Source organism: Neophocaena asiaeorientalis, unplaced genomic scaffold, assembly GCF_003031525.2.
Source record: "Neophocaena asiaeorientalis asiaeorientalis breed wild unplaced genomic scaffold, Neophocaena_asiaeorientalis_V1.1 scaffold189, whole genome shotgun sequence".
NCBI lineage: Eukaryota > Metazoa > Chordata > Mammalia > Artiodactyla > Phocoenidae > Neophocaena > Neophocaena asiaeorientalis.
In genome coordinates, this window is record NW_020174049.1 from 679583 (window position 1) to 696871 (window position 17289).

A 17289-nucleotide genomic window follows, 5' to 3' on the forward strand; every position below is an offset into this window, starting at 1 on the left:
ATCCAAAAATGGGCAGAAGACCTAAACAGACATTTCTCCAAAGAAGATATACAGATTGCCAACAAACACATGAAAGACTGCTCAACATCATTAATCTTTAGAGAAATGCAAATCATAACTACAATGCGATATCATCTCACACCAGTGAGAATGGCCATCATCAAAAAATCTAGAAACAATAAATGCTGGAGAGGGTGTGGAGAAAAGGGAACCCTCTTACACTGTTGGTGGCAATGTAAATTGATACAGCCACTATGGAGAACAGTATGAAGGTTCCTTAAAAAACTACAAATAGAACTACCATACGACCCATCAATCCCACTACTGGGCATATACCCTGAGAAAACCATAATTCAAAAAGAGTCATGTAACACAATGTTCACTGCAGCTCTATTTACAATAGCCAGGACATGGAAGCAACCTAAATGTCCATCAACAGATGAATGGATAAAGAAGATGTGGCACATATATACAATGGAATATTACTCAGCCATAAAAAGAAACAAAATTTAGTTATCTGTAGTGAGGTGGATGGACCTAGAGTTTGTCATACAGAGTGACGTAAGTCAGAAAGAGGAAAACAAATACCGTATACTAACACATATATATGGAATCTTAAAAACAAACAAAAAAATGGTCATGAAGAACCTAGGGGCAAGATGGGAATAAAGACACAGACCTACTAGAGAATGGACTTCAGCATATGAGGAGGGGGAAGGGTAAGCTGGGACAAAGTGGGAGAGTGGCAGGGACATATATACACTACTAAACTTAAAATAGATAGCTAGTGGGAAGCAGCAGCATAGCACAGGGAGATCAGCTCGGTGCTTTGTGATCACCTAGAGGGGTGGGATAGGGAGGGTGGGAGGGAGACGCAAGAGGGAGGGGATATATGTATATGTATAGCTGATTCACTTTGTTGTACAGCAGAAACTAACACACCATTGTAAAGCAATTATACTCCAATAAAGATGTTGAAAAAAAAATCTGTTGCTTAGTGTAAAAAAAAAAAAAGATTGTCTTGAGAAAAAAGCACTTGGGCAATCATTTCAGCTATGAGTGAATGTAGGTGTTTTTTTCAAGAAATGCCATTTTTTACTCGTAAGAATGACATAAAAACAATAATTTTTTTCAGGCTTGGATATTTGGCAGATATTTCTCAAAAATGAAGTGAATCTTTCACTTCAAGAAACAACAATAGCTGTCAGGTGAAGATTAGAAATTTGGAAAACTTGTATCTGCCACTGTTAGCTTGGCAGCTTCTCAATACTTAATGATCTTTTGGATGAGATCAGTGGTGATATTAACGAATGTGATTTTTTTGATATTGTATAATAAAATGCCTCATAGTTGAAAGATCTGCATAATTCAGTGCACCAGTATTTTCTAAATGACCAATGCACAACATTACAAAATCATGTACGGGTAAAAGAACCATTCACAGTGCAAGATAGATTGATGGAATTGAAAGTAAAAGAATCTGAAAAGTTCATTGATATAGTTTTAGATTGTACATTGCAATTAAGCTTAAAGAAACTACCACTGTCTGAAAAGGTCCTTTGCCATTACATGCCCATGTAGGGCCACCAGATTTTCTTCATGTACTTCAACTAAAACAAGGTATTGCAACCAGATTGAATTTAGAAGCAGGTATGAGAATCTAACTTTCCTCTATTAAGTAGAAATTGCAAAAATATAAAACAATAGCACTCCTCCATTATTTTTTGTTTGTTTTGGAAAACAATTATTTTTCAGAAAAATGTTATTTTGTTAACATGCAATGGTTTCGTTATTGTCATTTTTAAATGAATAAATACATAATTTTTTAAATGTCTCAGTAAATACTAAGAGATATAAACCCACATAAAAACTCTGGGATATCTGATAATTTTTAAAAACGTGAATGGGTCCTAAGACCGATCAAAAAGTTTGAGAACTGCTGCATCATACCATACATCCTTCTTTTTTTTTTAAAAAAAATTGAAGTATAGGGCTTCCCTGGTGGCGCTATGGTTGAGAGTCCGCCTGCCGATGCAGGGGACATGGCTTCGTGCCCCGGTCCGGGAAGATCCCACATGCTGTGGAGTGGCTGGGCCCATAAGCCATGGCCGCTGAGCCTGCGCGTCCAGAGCCTGTGCTCCGCAATGGGAGAGTACACAACAGTGAGAGGCCCGCATACCGCAAAAAAAAAAAAAAAAAAAAAAAAATTGAAGTATAGATGATTTACAACATTGTGTTAGTTTTAGATGTACAGGACAGTGATTCAGGTTTGTTTTCTGTAGAATACATTCCATTATAGGTTATTATAAGATATTGGGTGTAATCCCCTGTGCTATGCAGTAAATTCTGTTGCTTACCTATTTTATGTATAGTAGTTTGTTTCTGTTAATTCCATACCCTTAATTTGTCCCTCCCCTGCTCCCTCTCCCCTTTGGTAACCATAAATTTGTTTTCTATGTCTGCGAGTCTATTTCTGTTCTGTATATAGATTCATTTATATTATTTTTTAGATTCCACGTATAAGTTGTATCATATAGTATTTGTCTTTGTCTGACTTATTTCACTAAGCATATATACTTCCTTTTACCTGTCTCTCAACCAGTATGAGGATACATTAGATTGAAAACAGAGTGAGGATTTACTAAAGAGGGAAACTTGCTGGATACTTAACTTGTATGTATGTGTTCTTAGCAAGAAGATATCTGGCGTATGGAATTAATAAGTCTTTGGCTTCTGAGATATGAGTCCTTTCTGAAAGGTAATTAAGCTCTATCGTAAGAAAGAGAGCTCAGTAAGCCTTTTGTATTTAAGGGCTTTAAAGAACCCAAGGTCAGTAGAGTGGGGTTAGGACTAAAGTCAGGGAAAACAGCAATAGCTAGACAAAGGACATATCCTGGCACTCCACAGATGGATTAGAACAGGTTAGTGGGGACTCTTGTTATGGGAGACTCTAAACAGGGTGCAACTTCCTAATTTACCCTGTAACCACACTTGATAAAAATCTAAAAAGCTCATTGTCACTAATCTCCTCCTTAGATTAAAACCTAAAATTTCTTTATGTAACAATAACAACATGAAGGCCAGGAATGAATGAAGGAACAAATGAACAAACAAAACAAACAAATAAATACATAAATATTTCTGAGAAATCCTTTCACATTTTTGGTTAGTACAAACTCAGCTCAATATAAAATTTGAAAATGACAGTGATAAACTTTTAGGGAGGGAGAAAATCAGTACTAGTATAAGCATCCATTAAGACTGTAGTTAAATGACAACGGTTTTGCCAGCATACTTGCTTACCACTGAATTTGTCAGCTTTATCTTTAGCAGACAGTTAGGTTCAAGAGGCACATATAGTACTGAGATATAGCCCTTATCATTTCTCTTACTGGCCACCGGACAACTTTTCATAATTTGCAGGTTGAATGCTATTTATAGCATTTCAGAAAAATAGTTTCCTTAAGAATGAAGAAACATACTTTCCTGTTCTCATTTCAAAGGCCTGGTATGTTTTTAGAAGCAGAACATACACCAAGACAGAAATGATAAAAACCACTCTGGCCCCAATTTTGCCAAATACACATTATTCACCCTATTTATATGTAAATCACATAACTACCATGATATATATAATCTAAGCATCACATCAATGCACAATATTCCTAACTATTCAAGCTTCAGCAGTACTCAGTATTCAGAGTTCTGTGACCCACGGCAAATGGAAAGGAGCCAGAAATCACAATCTTTCCTGCAATAGGAGTCTGCATTTTAATGATGGAAGATTAATGAGGGCTTACTTTGATAGGATTAGTTATTGAGCAGGAAACTCAGTTTGGGATCTCATTACCAAAGTGTCCACATTTGCCCTTGATGAATCTTAGCCTGTATTGTTGTTGGAGGTGCAGAAAGTCACCTAAGAAATCATCTTTTTTTTTTTTTTTTTAACATCTCTATTGGAGTATAATTGCTTTACAATGGTGTGTTAGTTTCTGCTGTATAACATAAGCAATCATCTTAAAGGTAGAACACTGAAGGCAATAATTCGGGAAAAAAAAGAAGCAAGACTGCACATACAAACTAATGACATGTAACTAAAAATAAGTGATTATTAATAGAATAAGAAAAATGTTAGAAAAATTCTCCATTTCATCATACCTCTCCCACCACTATTCATTGTCAATAATCTCTAAGTTAAAAACATCAAATCTTTTTGCTAAATTAAATTTAAAAATAGTCTCAACATTTTCATGTTATCTCCAAACTTGAGAAACAGGCCAACAAAACACACACACAAAAATCAAGATTTCAAAAAACTAAAAACAGGGCTTCCCTGGTGGCGCATTGGTTGGGAGTCCGCCTGCCGATGCAGGGGACATGGGTTCGTGCCCTGGTCCCGGAAGATCCCACATGCCGTGGAGTGGCTAGGCCCGTGAGCCATGGCCACTGAGCCTGCGCTCCGCAGCAGGAGAGGCCACAACAGTGAGAGGCCCGCGTACCGCAAAAACAACAACAACAAAAAAAAAACCCCAAAAAACAATCTTCCTATTAACACTTTAACTGTGTTAAATATCTCTCCTTTTGCCCTTTCTCCATGACAAAAGAATAGTCAGAGAAAAGGGAATTTCCTCCAGGTTAAGATATATTCTCTTTCCCCTAACTTCTCTTTTGTTAACTCTAGGACTCTCAATAGTGATAGAAGTGTTCCCTAGAGGATGTTTGGAAATACATGTAGAGACATTTTTCAGAAATAACGTGTAGGCGTTTTATTGTCACAATGATTAGGGGATTATTATAGACCATCAGTGGCTGGGGGCCAGGGATGCTCAGTATTTGCTACATACTGGACATTCTCAACCCACAAGGAACTGTCCCCCACCCCATGCGACTTATGAATGTCTCATAAAACTAATCACACTATATATATGAATCAATATTACTTTTGCATTACTAGTATTGAAGCTTTTACAAGAAGTTATACAAAAATACCCCAGTAATTATAGGAGAGGGTCATAATGGAGAGGGAAGCTAAATAGAATAAAGATATTATATCAAAATTATTGAATTATTAAATAATTAACTCACCTTATATAGCAGCACATTTAACAAACACTAAAGTACCCTCCACTCAGATTTAACAAACATTAACTAACATTTTGTCACAAATGCTTTGAAAAACTTTTAAAGCAAAATAGTACATTATAGATTCCAATATAATGGAAAGCCCCTTTCTACCATTCCTCAATTCTAATTCTCTCTTCTTTAAATATTATGTTTTGTACTTCCTATAACTTCTGTAAGAATTCCTTCCTAGATAGAAATTATAAATCTGACATTCCATATGTATGTCTTCTAGGCAAGCTAGAACTTATTTTTATGTATGGTGTGAGGTTGGCTTTGATTCCCACCTCCCTCCATATAGTTACGCAATTGCATCAGGGCCATTTATTGAATAATCTTTTCAAATTGACTTATAGAGCCATTTCTGTCATATACCAAATTCCATACCTGGATGGGTTTATTTTGTGCTTTCTGTTTTACTAGTTTATATTAATATCACTGCATTAGTTTTCTTCTGGTTAATATTTGCCTCATATTTTTAAAATCTCCTTTTTGACCAATATCCTTAAATTTTTACATTTGTCTCTTATAAACAGCATATAGATGGATTTTTAAAAATATCTAATAATTTCCTTTATTAGGTAATCTACTTAGCTTACCCTCTTTCTGTGTTTTCTCTATGTTTTTAAAGGGGTGGATGACTTTCCTTTGTTCCACACTCCCCCATTCCATTTAAAAGTTATACATTTTCTTTCTATTCTTTTAGTGAGTACCATTCAAATTTTAATATGCATTCCTGTACTTCTACATTTCTTGTGAGCAGAGATGCCAACTGCCCTTTGTTCTGCAGTATAGTCTCAACAATGTTTGTACAAAAATAGCCTTGGTAAACAGAGATAGAGTCTCTTTTTGCAGCAACAGACAGGTTTTCTTATAGCCTCAGAAGAAAAAGATAGCCTCTCTCTCTCTCTCTTTCTCTCTCCAGAGTAAAAGGAAGATATGTTTAATATCCATTAAAAAAAAAAAATCAAGTTCCCTAAACTCGGAGTTCCTTTCCTATAACACAATCCACTGCATTATGCAGGTATCATTTGGACCCTCTGTGTCGTCTCTATGGGATTTGGAAGCAAGGGAAATCAAGACAAATACACTAATGATCATGCTGCTTGCTGTGCTGTGAGTGAAGAAGTCCTTTGTCTCTGACACAGGAGTCTTGGATTTTCTGCCAATATCCATGAAACAGTAACAGGCTCATTTATTAGCTTTTGAGTAGGGTAAAATCAAATCCCAGATCTGAAAGGATGCCTGACTTGATGTCTAAATATAAAGAGCATATTTACTTTCTCCTCAAATGATACAAAATCATTAGAACACTTTTAAGTTGAAATCCCACTGACTCTTACCTTTCATGTTATTGTTACCTAGAATTTTACTTCCATCATGCTATTAACCTTTTCCAAATTGATTTTACGTATAAATATTTAATAGTCACTGTTTAATTAGACTGCAAACTTGTGAGGATTAGAGGAGTGCTTAAAGAGGGTTAGAGCAGTGCTTAGTGCACAGTAAGCGCTTAATATATGTCCACATTATTTTTTAATGATGTTTTTTGCTTGCCTCTTCTCATATACCATACACTTTCAGAGTTTAATTTTTCTGATTAAGCAAAGATAAGTTATTTTTCCATATGTGATTTTTTAATACTATGTTCATGAATATGTCTAAGGATTTTATCAGACTATCTTTATAATTCCATACATATTTTTCTACATAAATGATTCTTCTCAATCTAAAACTCTGACTAAAGCAGTGTAGTTTTCTGTTTAGTCACTGAGCACAATTAGGTGCTTTCAAGGGAATGTTTTAAAAAGAATTATCCTTTTTTTAAGTCTATATCACAGTATTTTTTCCCTCAGAAACCTAAAACAATTACCAACTCGGCAATCAGTTCCTTTATAATTTCTTCAACTCTAGCCATAAGATTTAATCTAGTATTGTCTTATGCCATATCTCACACTTATAATGTGAAGCAGGAAAGGTAGGGTTATGTAAAAATGAATACTTAATATGATAATATATATACTGGTTAAATTTTTACAAAGTTTTCTATCTCTATACATAATTATAGGGTTTGATCTTATTTTATTTGTTTTATAATATGTATATATATTTTCTGGAGCCCTCATTGAGCAAGCCATGTACTCAGATGAAAGGTATTTCTCCATAAGCCTAGAAGCAAATACCACTGTATATATGAAGGATGGCTACTTTAGGCCTGACAATGACATCACAGAATTACAGTGCAACACACAGAGCAATGAACTAGAATTAGTACACCTATGTTTTAGTCTCTGTTCTCCCACTGGAAGATGAACCAGACTAGGGGTAGAGGGCTGTCAAATGACATAAGTTAAAGTTTTATGTTCCGAGACTATTTAGTTTTGTTACCTTCTCAAACAATAAATTTTTTATCTACTAATGCTGAAATTACTTGCTTCATACACCTTACAGATTTGTCTTGAGAATCAAATGAAATGTTTGTGAAAGTATTTTTAAACTTCAAAGCACCCTGCAAGTATTTATACTGTAAGTGTTACTGTTAACACTTTAAATGCATTAGTATGGTGTTAATATAAACATTTTTCACCCCTAGTCTTACCATCAACATATGGGCTTCTGGATATAAGCCTTAAGAGGAAAGGTATGATCAGGAAACAAAGAAAGTTAAGATAGAATAAGGAGATTGCTATCTCAAAAAGGTTCTTTTTTGTTTTATTTTGTTTTACAAAGTCCCGTGATACTGTACTCCAACTGTCTTTTAAAAGAGGTTTGAGTCCATGTCACATACTACATGTGAGTAATAGGCTAAGCTATACCTTGGCTAACCTTTGATAGTCAACTCTGACTTTTGGTTTGATAAGGAACCCAAGAAGCTAATGAAGTAAGCCAAAATCTGGCAAAGTTTCCAAGGTAACGTATCAAGTAAAACACAGAAGCAGCTACTTAAGAATTTACTAAGTTCAAATTTCCTACTTCTTCAAAAACAGGCCTGAATATCAAAAAATCCAAGTGAAAACTGCTAACATCACAGTTTAATATAACACTCACACTACTGGGTTTTTAAAAATAATTTGATAGTATCAAGAAAAATAAGATACTTCCCCTTACTTAAAGTGAGAATATGGAAGGTAACCACACAAACTTTATAACAAAAGACTATAATTAGTAGCAGGAACTTGTTTAGATACATGGACTTCTTAGGACAACAAAACTTTAAAAACAGTACTTTGTTGTGCTGCCGATTTCTGCTTTATTTTTTTTTTTTACCTCATTTCTATTAATGCAACAAGTACTTACATCTGGAATAAATCCAATTTCATTGAGATGATTGCTTAGCTCTGGATCATGGAATGCAATCATCTGAGAGAATACAGTCAGATACTCTGAAATGACAATAAAGTTTAAGACAATCATTTTTTTTTTACATAGTACTTCAAATAAAGACATTAAATCCACATAAATTAGTTTTATTTACATTTTGAATGAGATTTGGTTTCTCCATGAAGAGAACATACTTTATTAATTTTCTGTTTTGTTACTACTTCAAACATGGTTAATTATTAAACAAAGCTTTTCATTAAAAGCTATGCCACAACTTATTTTCTACCTTCAGAGCTGTCACTTCATTTCCTAAATCACAAATTATTCACATGATGAATGATTTTTTCCTATTAAATTCAACAAAATCATTTTGTCTAATGATATTAAATCTGTCTTGCATTTATTAATTGTTCAGAAAGTGTAACAGAAACTTAAATAAGGAACACAGTCATAAATAGAATAATTACACCTCAAATTTGTTTACGTATACAGATATATGCATTTGTTCCAGTAAAGTGAAGACCCAGGATAGATCCTAAGGCCCAGGGAACTTCTGGGTTTAATTAACTTTTCTTTAACTTCTTTTTTTCTCCTTCCAATTAGCAATGGTATATTTATAGTCCTAATTTACCTAGAAGCCAGAGGTATGCAGCATCAACAATCATAAGCATTCAACTTTATGTTGATGAAAGCATATAGTTATTAACTTTAAAAAGCACACTTCATTTTAAACTAGAAAATCATGCCTCAGGCAACTGTCCACAGCTATGCTCCAGTTTATTAAATATCTTTCTTATCTGAGCCTGATAAAAGATAATTACTATGTAGGATTACATGGCTAATTAAGGATCTACTGAAGAAGCCTAATCCATCATGAAAACATTTTCCTTGTATTCTGCCAAACACTTATGGTGGGATTTATATATGTGTTATAACTGCATACGTATATATGTACACACACACATACACATATAAATACACACAAATATATATGTGTATATATATATAAAATACACACATAAATATGTGTATACACTTATTTTGTATATTATTGTATACCATATATGTAAATACAAATTATAAGGCTGACAAAAGTTTTGGTTGCTCAGGATAAGCTCTGGAATGAGATACAGTATGGTTTGTTACATTCAGAAAAATTTCTTTAAGGGAGAGATATGACAGAACTGATGATATCAGCATTATGTCAAATTTCAAGTTATTTCAAAAATGAATTTAAAAGTTCCTTAGAGCAAATAAAAAAAAACTGAAATGCGTATGTCCTTTGATTTATAAACCAACCTGAGAGGATTTAAGAGGAGCTACAGAAAAACAGACTGGTAGTCAAAATAAAACAAAAGATCCCATGGATATTACTGCTGACTCTTTTAAAATATTCATAAAATACTCTAATTGTGATTTATAATAATGAAGATTTGCATCTAGAGCTATAATAACCCCCAAAACAGTATTTTCTAACTGATAGGTGACCTATGTAAGGGTAAATGTTATTCTTAAAAAAACAAGGTATTTATGAAATTTCCTCTTAAACTTCGAGTGAGGTTTAATGTTGTACTTTTGCACACAATCATGTCTTATATAAATTTCTGTTTTACTGAAACTTTATACTTTTTAATTTTTTGCAATGAGATATAAAATGAAAATAGTCTTTTTCCCTTCTAATCCCACCATATTAAAAATTCTTATTCTGCTCCTATAGAATAGCTTTTTTAAATTTATCATATACTTTTAAATGACAATTCTCAAAGAATTCAGTGTAAGGATTTTATACGACACTATCATATTTCTGTGCAGCTGTTTATAAATAAGATATCTATTCGTTTTCAAAAAATTTTTCATAAAAGAGATACAGAGATGACATTTTATTAAGTCCCACACATGGATATCCTTATTTTTTCCTTTTCGACCAGTCTTTCTGCTTTCATTCTCTTAGCAGGGGTAAGGAGAAGATGAAGGATAATGGGCAACAGATTTAAAGCAAAAGGTGTCCTCTGCTCACAAACCAAAAATGGCATTCTCAATTCCGTAACTATTTGTAATTTTCCATCAGGCTGCTAGTTTATTCTGAAGATGGAACTATAGATGAATATGCAGAGAGTCATAAATCTCTTGTCAACTAAAATGTGCCCAAACTAAATCATTTGGTGACATTAGACTCACGGCACTCAAAACAAGTCAAAGTTATTTTACTGCAAATGAACCCAAATTAAATTATTTTCCATTATGAAGTTTGCCAGCTATAAAATTTGGCTTACTGTCTAAAGCCACAAGAATAAGCACCAACCTTTATGTCTAAATGGGAAGAGGGCGTTTCAAAAGAAGAGAAAGGAAAGAGAAAGGTAATTTTTAGGGCTATATTTGTGACTCATTTTATGTTTTGCTCACATACCCTGCTCTAGTAAAAAGAAAATCTACAAGCAGCTTACTTAATAGATCTTGGAATATTTCTAGTAATGGTAGAATATTTTCTGTCTCAGGAAATATCTCCTTAGTCACATGATGCAAGACATTTTTGAAAATGCTCAATGTATTTCCTACTACCTTTCAATATCCTATCATTAAAGTCATCCATGACAAAGATGTGCATTAAACTGGAAATATGCAATGTACTGTTTTTCCAAATACATAACGCTTAGAGTGAAGTTGCATACTCTCCTTCTCTCTTTGCTACTGTTGGATGAGAAAGGAGATTTACATTTTATTCCCATTTGACAACTGGACTTCAGACTTTGATGCCTGTCTTCCTTTCTCCCCCTAAAAGACTTATTGAATGTCTATGTGTAGTGGGACCATACATCCTAGTTTACCTGGAAGAGTCCCAGTTGCCAACGGTAGACTCAGTGTCTGGTGCATTTAGTGGCCCCTCAACCTTCAAAAATATCACTAGTTAGTTATATATTCATCCTAGCTATGTGTGGCACTACATTAAATGCTAGGGACATTACAGTGAAGAAGATAGTTCCCTTGCCTTCAAAGGATTTATAAACATATACAAGTAAACAAAAAATTGGAGAAATTTTCCCAATTTTATTTCCCAAGTTTATATGGTACGTCCCTCTATCTTTCCCTTTCTGACTTCCACATCTTCTAATGGTTCAAGTGTAACTATGCCTTGGTTTTATAAACAGTGTAACAATATGCTGAATGTTGCGGTGAAATTCCAGTGGCCGTTTTGGTGAACACACACATAGTACAGTGACTTCAAACAACAGTTTAAATGTTTTATAGGCCAGTTTTCTGGGTTGTTTCTTTCTTAAGTGCAAGATGACATTAAGGTATAGTTGGATTTTCCATGAAGGATTAGTTTCCATCCTTAATAACTAAGTGGCTGCCTCTCCTCACCAGCCTGAACCTGCCTTTTTTTCTCTTCAATACCTTAAAGTATGTTTGTCTTGCAAGTTATAACCCTGTTTTCCAATATCACTGAAACTCTAATCAATCTATCCCTTTCAAATCCCTCCATTTTCTTCAATCCAACTGGCACTCTAAAGTTCTGAATCTAAGAGTAATTTTAATAATCATAGATAATCTTAGGGGAACAACCCTGAATTGTTTAATCAGTATATTATTTTTTAAAGTTCCTATGTGTTGGTACTTTATCAACTCGATGGTAAATTTGCCGGGGACAATTTGATAGTGCCAAAAATGATTATGAATATTCATTTCAGCAGAAGTAATTAAATTTATTATCTTCTTAAAAATGTCTGCAGGTAATAAGATAATAGAACCATGATTAAAAAACAAAACAGAACAGGACATCTTGACTAAATAGATAATTTTTCTCTCTTCTATAGAGGCAAAGCATTGAGTCTTATAAGCATATAAATACTCTATTTTATGAAAAACTTTAAAATAAAGAAGTTTAAAGTTCTATTAGAGTATAATTATAAAAACACATTTTGGGACTTCCCTGGTGGTGCAGTGGTTAAGAATCCACCTGCCAATGCAGGGGATATGGGTTCGAGCCCTGGTCCAGGAAGATCCCACATGCCGCGGAGCAACTAATCCCATGTACCACAACTAGTGAGCCTGCACTCTAGAGCCTGTGAGCCACAACTACTGAGCCCGCATGCCACAACTACTGAAGCCCAAGCACCTAGAGCCCGTGCTCTGCAACAAGAGAAGCCACCGCAATGAGAAGCCCGCACACCGCATCAAAGATAGCCCCTGCTTGCCTCAACTAGAGAAAGCCTGCGGGCAGCAACAAAGACCAACACACCCAAAAACAAATAATAAATAAATTTGTAAAAAATAAAAACATATAAAAACACATGTTTTCAAAGAAGATTTAATGTTGCTATTGAATATAGAAACTTTTCATCTCAGTAGAGACAATTAAACGACTAAATGAATATGCAGTATTACAATTAGCTGTTGAATTGACTGGTTTCATATGACATAGGAGTTTTCCAAAACTATGGGAAACAAAGTATGTACGTGATATTTATGCTAATCAAAATCAATGTTATTTTGAAGTTTAAAGCTTAAAACACCATAAAACACAGGGGGACGGGAGGACAATCAAAGAGGGAAACCAAGAAAATGAAAACTGAGTATTTCTAATTCCAAGCCTAAAATACACATTTTGAAGAATAAATCATTGCTCTTCCATAAACTTTGGCAACCCATAATCACTGTACTGTTTCAGCTCATTCTTCAGCTCTCCATCCCTCTTTCTCTGGCTCCATGGACCAGATTTGACTACTGGCTGTTTTATCAATCCATTTTGCACTTTTTTTTTACCTCAGTTCTTTTCCTTGTCCTCTGTCTTCAGAATGTCTTTCTCCCTTTCACCAAGCAAATTCCTACTCAAATTTCAAGTTCGTCAATAAGTATTCTGTCTCTTATGAAACCTTTCCAGACATGCCGTTCCTTTCCTTTGCCACCAAAAACAAAGTTAAAAAATCAAAATAACCTCACCCCACTTCTTCCTCTGTGCTAATATAGTAATATGTATACTTATTTCATTGACTTATAATTAGTTATTTTCACATTTATTTCCTATATTTGGCTATGAAATCCCTTGGAAAAAGACTGAATATTAAAGTACATTACTGGTTAATCAATCAAACTAAATACGAGTCTTTTTGGCCTGTCTGACCAATCTCTCCAAATTTGTGCTGTGTACACTGTGGTTTCTCTTGTATTTCCATATATGAAACAGATATGGTCTTGCTTATTTGTATAATAAGCCTTTTCAAAGTGTATTAAAGAAGTTCATAGTTAAAAAGTATGAAAACTCATCTTTTTCAACATATATCTAGTTGAAATATGAAACAATTTGTGGAGAAATGAAACTTTTTAGAGGTTAAAAATAGGAATCTCTATAGAACCAATATAGAAGTTAATGTAATGGAAGCTATCTAATATGGCCCTGTAAGAGCTGGCCATCTAGTGAGGCACCATCCAGCCATCTCATAAATAACATAACCAACTCATTTTATAAGTCCTATTATAACTGTTTTTCTGAGAATTCTCCAAATATCTTCGTCTTTCTTAAAGCACGGGAATCTAGCTAAGCACTATGCTTGTAGAGGCCTGACAAATTTAGAAAAGATTATTTCCAGGCTTTCATATATGAAAGTTCAGTTAACACTACAGGTTCCAAAGGGAAAAAAAAAAAGCGAAGACCATTTTATTTACTGTGATCTATATTAAAGGCAATGATTCCATGAGACAAAAAGGGTGCATATATTTTTCCTTTTAAATGTATCTTTTATACATTAGAACTGTGGCTATGTATCATATAGCATGCTATTACTCTTTATTTCAAAGTAATTTAAGGTGAGACATAGAAAGTGGATTCTGGTAAGATATGCTTAGGAGGTTTTGCTCAAATGTTTTATTATAGTCAAAATTGTTTGAAAAGCACATTTAATACATTACAGGCATTTCACTGTAAACATGATCCTTGTAAAAGTTTTATGGAATATTTTATAATGTGGTATATATTATAAATAAACACTATAAACTGTATTATTGAGAAAAATACAAATAAGCCCTATGGCATTTTTTTAAAAAACCAAACTTGAGTTTAAAATTTTGACTGTTCTTTCTATAAAAATTGAAGAATACATTTAATAAAAAGATAACAGTATTATTCCAAAAATTATCTTGCTAAAAATGTCTTTTTTATGTATTATGAGTCTTAAAATTTCTAGTGACATTTCATTGACTCCATACATTTAACCTACAAACTAAAGATACTAACTCTGAATCACAGCAACTGGGAAGAGAATTTGATTTATTCAACTCTTATGGAGAAAATAAAAGTGCTGTTTAATCCCTTTTTTAAAAATTAAAAATTTTTATTTTATTTTTTTATGCAGCAGGTTCTTATTAGTCATCAATTTTACACACATCAATGTATACATGTCAATCCCAATCGCCCAAGTCATCACACCACCCCCACCCCCACCCCCATGGCTTTCAACCCTTGCTGTCCGTACGTTTGTTCTCTACATCTGTGTCTCAATTTCTGCCCTGCAAACCGGTTCATCTGTACCATTTTTCTACGTTCCACATACAAGTGTTAATATATGATATTGGCTTTTCTCTTTCTGACTTACTTCACTCTGTGAGACAGTTGCTAGATCCATCCATGTCTCAACAAATGACTCAATTTCGTTCCTTTTAATGGCTGAGTAATATTCCATTGTATATATGTACCACCTCTTCTTTATCCATTCGTCTGTTGATGGGCATTTAGGTTGCTTCCATGACCTGGCTTTGTAAATAGTGCTGCACTGAACGTTGGGGTGCATATGTCTATTTGAATTATGGCTTTCTCTGGGTATATGCTCAGTAGTGGGATTGCTGGATCATATGGTAATTCTATTTTTAGTTTTTTAAGGAACCTCCATACTGTTCTCCATAGTGGCTGAACCAATTCACATTCCCACCAGCAGTGCAAGAGTGTCCCCTTTTCTCCACACCCTCTCCAGCATTTATTGTTTCTAGATTTTTTGATGATGGCCATTCTGACTGGTGTGAGATGATATCTCATTGTAGTTTTGATTTGCATTTCTCTAGTAATTAGGGATGTTGAGCAGCTTTTCATGTACTTCTTGGATCTCTGTATGTCTTCTTTACAGAAATGTCTATTTAGGTCTTCTGCCCATTTTTGGATTGGGCTGTTTGTTTTTTTAATATTGAGCTGCATGAGCTGTTTATATATTTTGGAGATTAATCCTTTGTCCATTGATTCGTTGGCAAATATTTTCTCCCATTCTGTGGGTTGTCTTTTCATCTTGTTTATTGGTTTCCTTTGCTGTGCAAAAGCTTTGAAGTTTCATTAGGTCCCATTTAGAGAGTTTTTATGATAAATCGGTGTTGAATTCTGTCAAAAGCTTTCTCTGCATCTACTGAGATGATCATATGGTTTTAATACTTCAATTTGTTAATATGGTGTATCACATTGATTGATTTGCATATATTGAAGAATCCTTGCACCCCTGGGATAAGTCTCACTTGAGTGTATGATCCTTTTAATGTGCTGTTGGATTCTGTTTGCTAGTATTTTGCTGAGAACTTTTGCACCTATATTCATCAGTGATATTGGTCTCTAACTTTCTTTTCTTTGTAGTATCTTTGTCTGATTTTGGTATCAGGGTGATGGTGGCCTCATAGAATGAGTTTGAGAGTGTTCCTTCCTCTGCAATTTTTTGGAAGACTTTGAGAAGGATGGGTGTTAACTCTTCTCTAAATGTTTGATAGAATTCACCTGTGAAGCCATCTGGTCCTGGACTTTTGTTTGTTGGAAGATTTTCAATCACAGTTTCAATTTCAATACTTGTGATTGGTCTGTTCATATTACCTATTTCTTCCTGATTCAGTCTTAGAAGATTATACCTTTCTAAGAATTTGTCCATTTCTTCTAGGTTGTCCATTTTATTGGCATAGAGTTGCTTGTAGTAGTCTCTTAGGATGCGTTGTCTTTCTGGGGTGTCTGTTGTAACTTCTCCTTTTTCATTTCTAATGTTATTGATTTGAGTCGTCTCCCTCTTTTTCTTGATGAGTCTGCTAATGGTTTATCAAGTTTGTTTATCTTCTCGAAGAACCAGCTTTTAGTTTTATTGATCTTTGGCACTGTTTACCTTGTTTCTATTTCATCTATTTCTGCTCTGATCTTTATGATTTCTTTCCTTCTGCTAACTTTGGGTTTTGTTTGTTCTTCTTTCTCTAGTTCCTTTAGGTGCAAGGTTAGATTGTTTATTTGAGATTTTTCTTGTTTCTTGAGGTAGGCTTGTACAGCTATAAACATCCCTCTTAAAACTGCTTTTGCTGCATCCCATAGGTTTTGGATAGTCGTGTTTTCATTGTCATTTGTCTCTAGGTATTTTCTGATTTTCTCTTTGATTTCTTCAGTGATCTCTTGGTTATTTAGTAACGTGTTGTTTAGCCTCCATGTGTTTGTGTTTTTTACATTTTTTTCCCTGTAATTCATTTCTAATCTCATAGTGTTGTAGTCAGAAAAGGTGCTTGGTATGATTTCAATTTTATTAAATTTACTGAGGCTTGATCTGTGACCCAAGATGTGATCTATCCTGGAGAATGTTCCATGTACACTTGAGAAGAAAGTATAATCTGCTGCTTTTGGATGGAATGTCCTATAAATATCAATTAAATCTATGTGGTCAATTGTGTCATTTAAAAATTGTGTTTCCTTATTACTTTCTGTCTGCATAATCTGTCCATTGGTGTAAGTGAGGTGTTAAAGCCCCCCACTATTATTGTGTTACTGTCAATTTCCTGTTTTACAGCTGTTAGCATTTGCCTTATTTATTGGGTTCCTCTATGTTGGGTGCATATATATTTATAATTGTTATA

General features: G+C 34.1%; 1 protein-coding gene across 2 annotated transcripts in view; it reads right to left on the reverse strand.

The window, feature by feature from the left end:
- The window catches only part of TBCK (TBC1 domain containing kinase), a 225683-nt gene that overhangs the window by 116614 nt on the left and 91780 nt on the right, over positions 1-17289 (reverse strand). For both annotated transcript variants that reach the window (XM_024754047.1, XM_024754046.1), the window contains exon 20: positions 8419-8504. In XM_024754047.1, coding sequence (XP_024609815.1) covers positions 8419-8504 — 86 coding nt within the window. The remainder of the gene's footprint in view (positions 1-8418; positions 8505-17289) is intronic.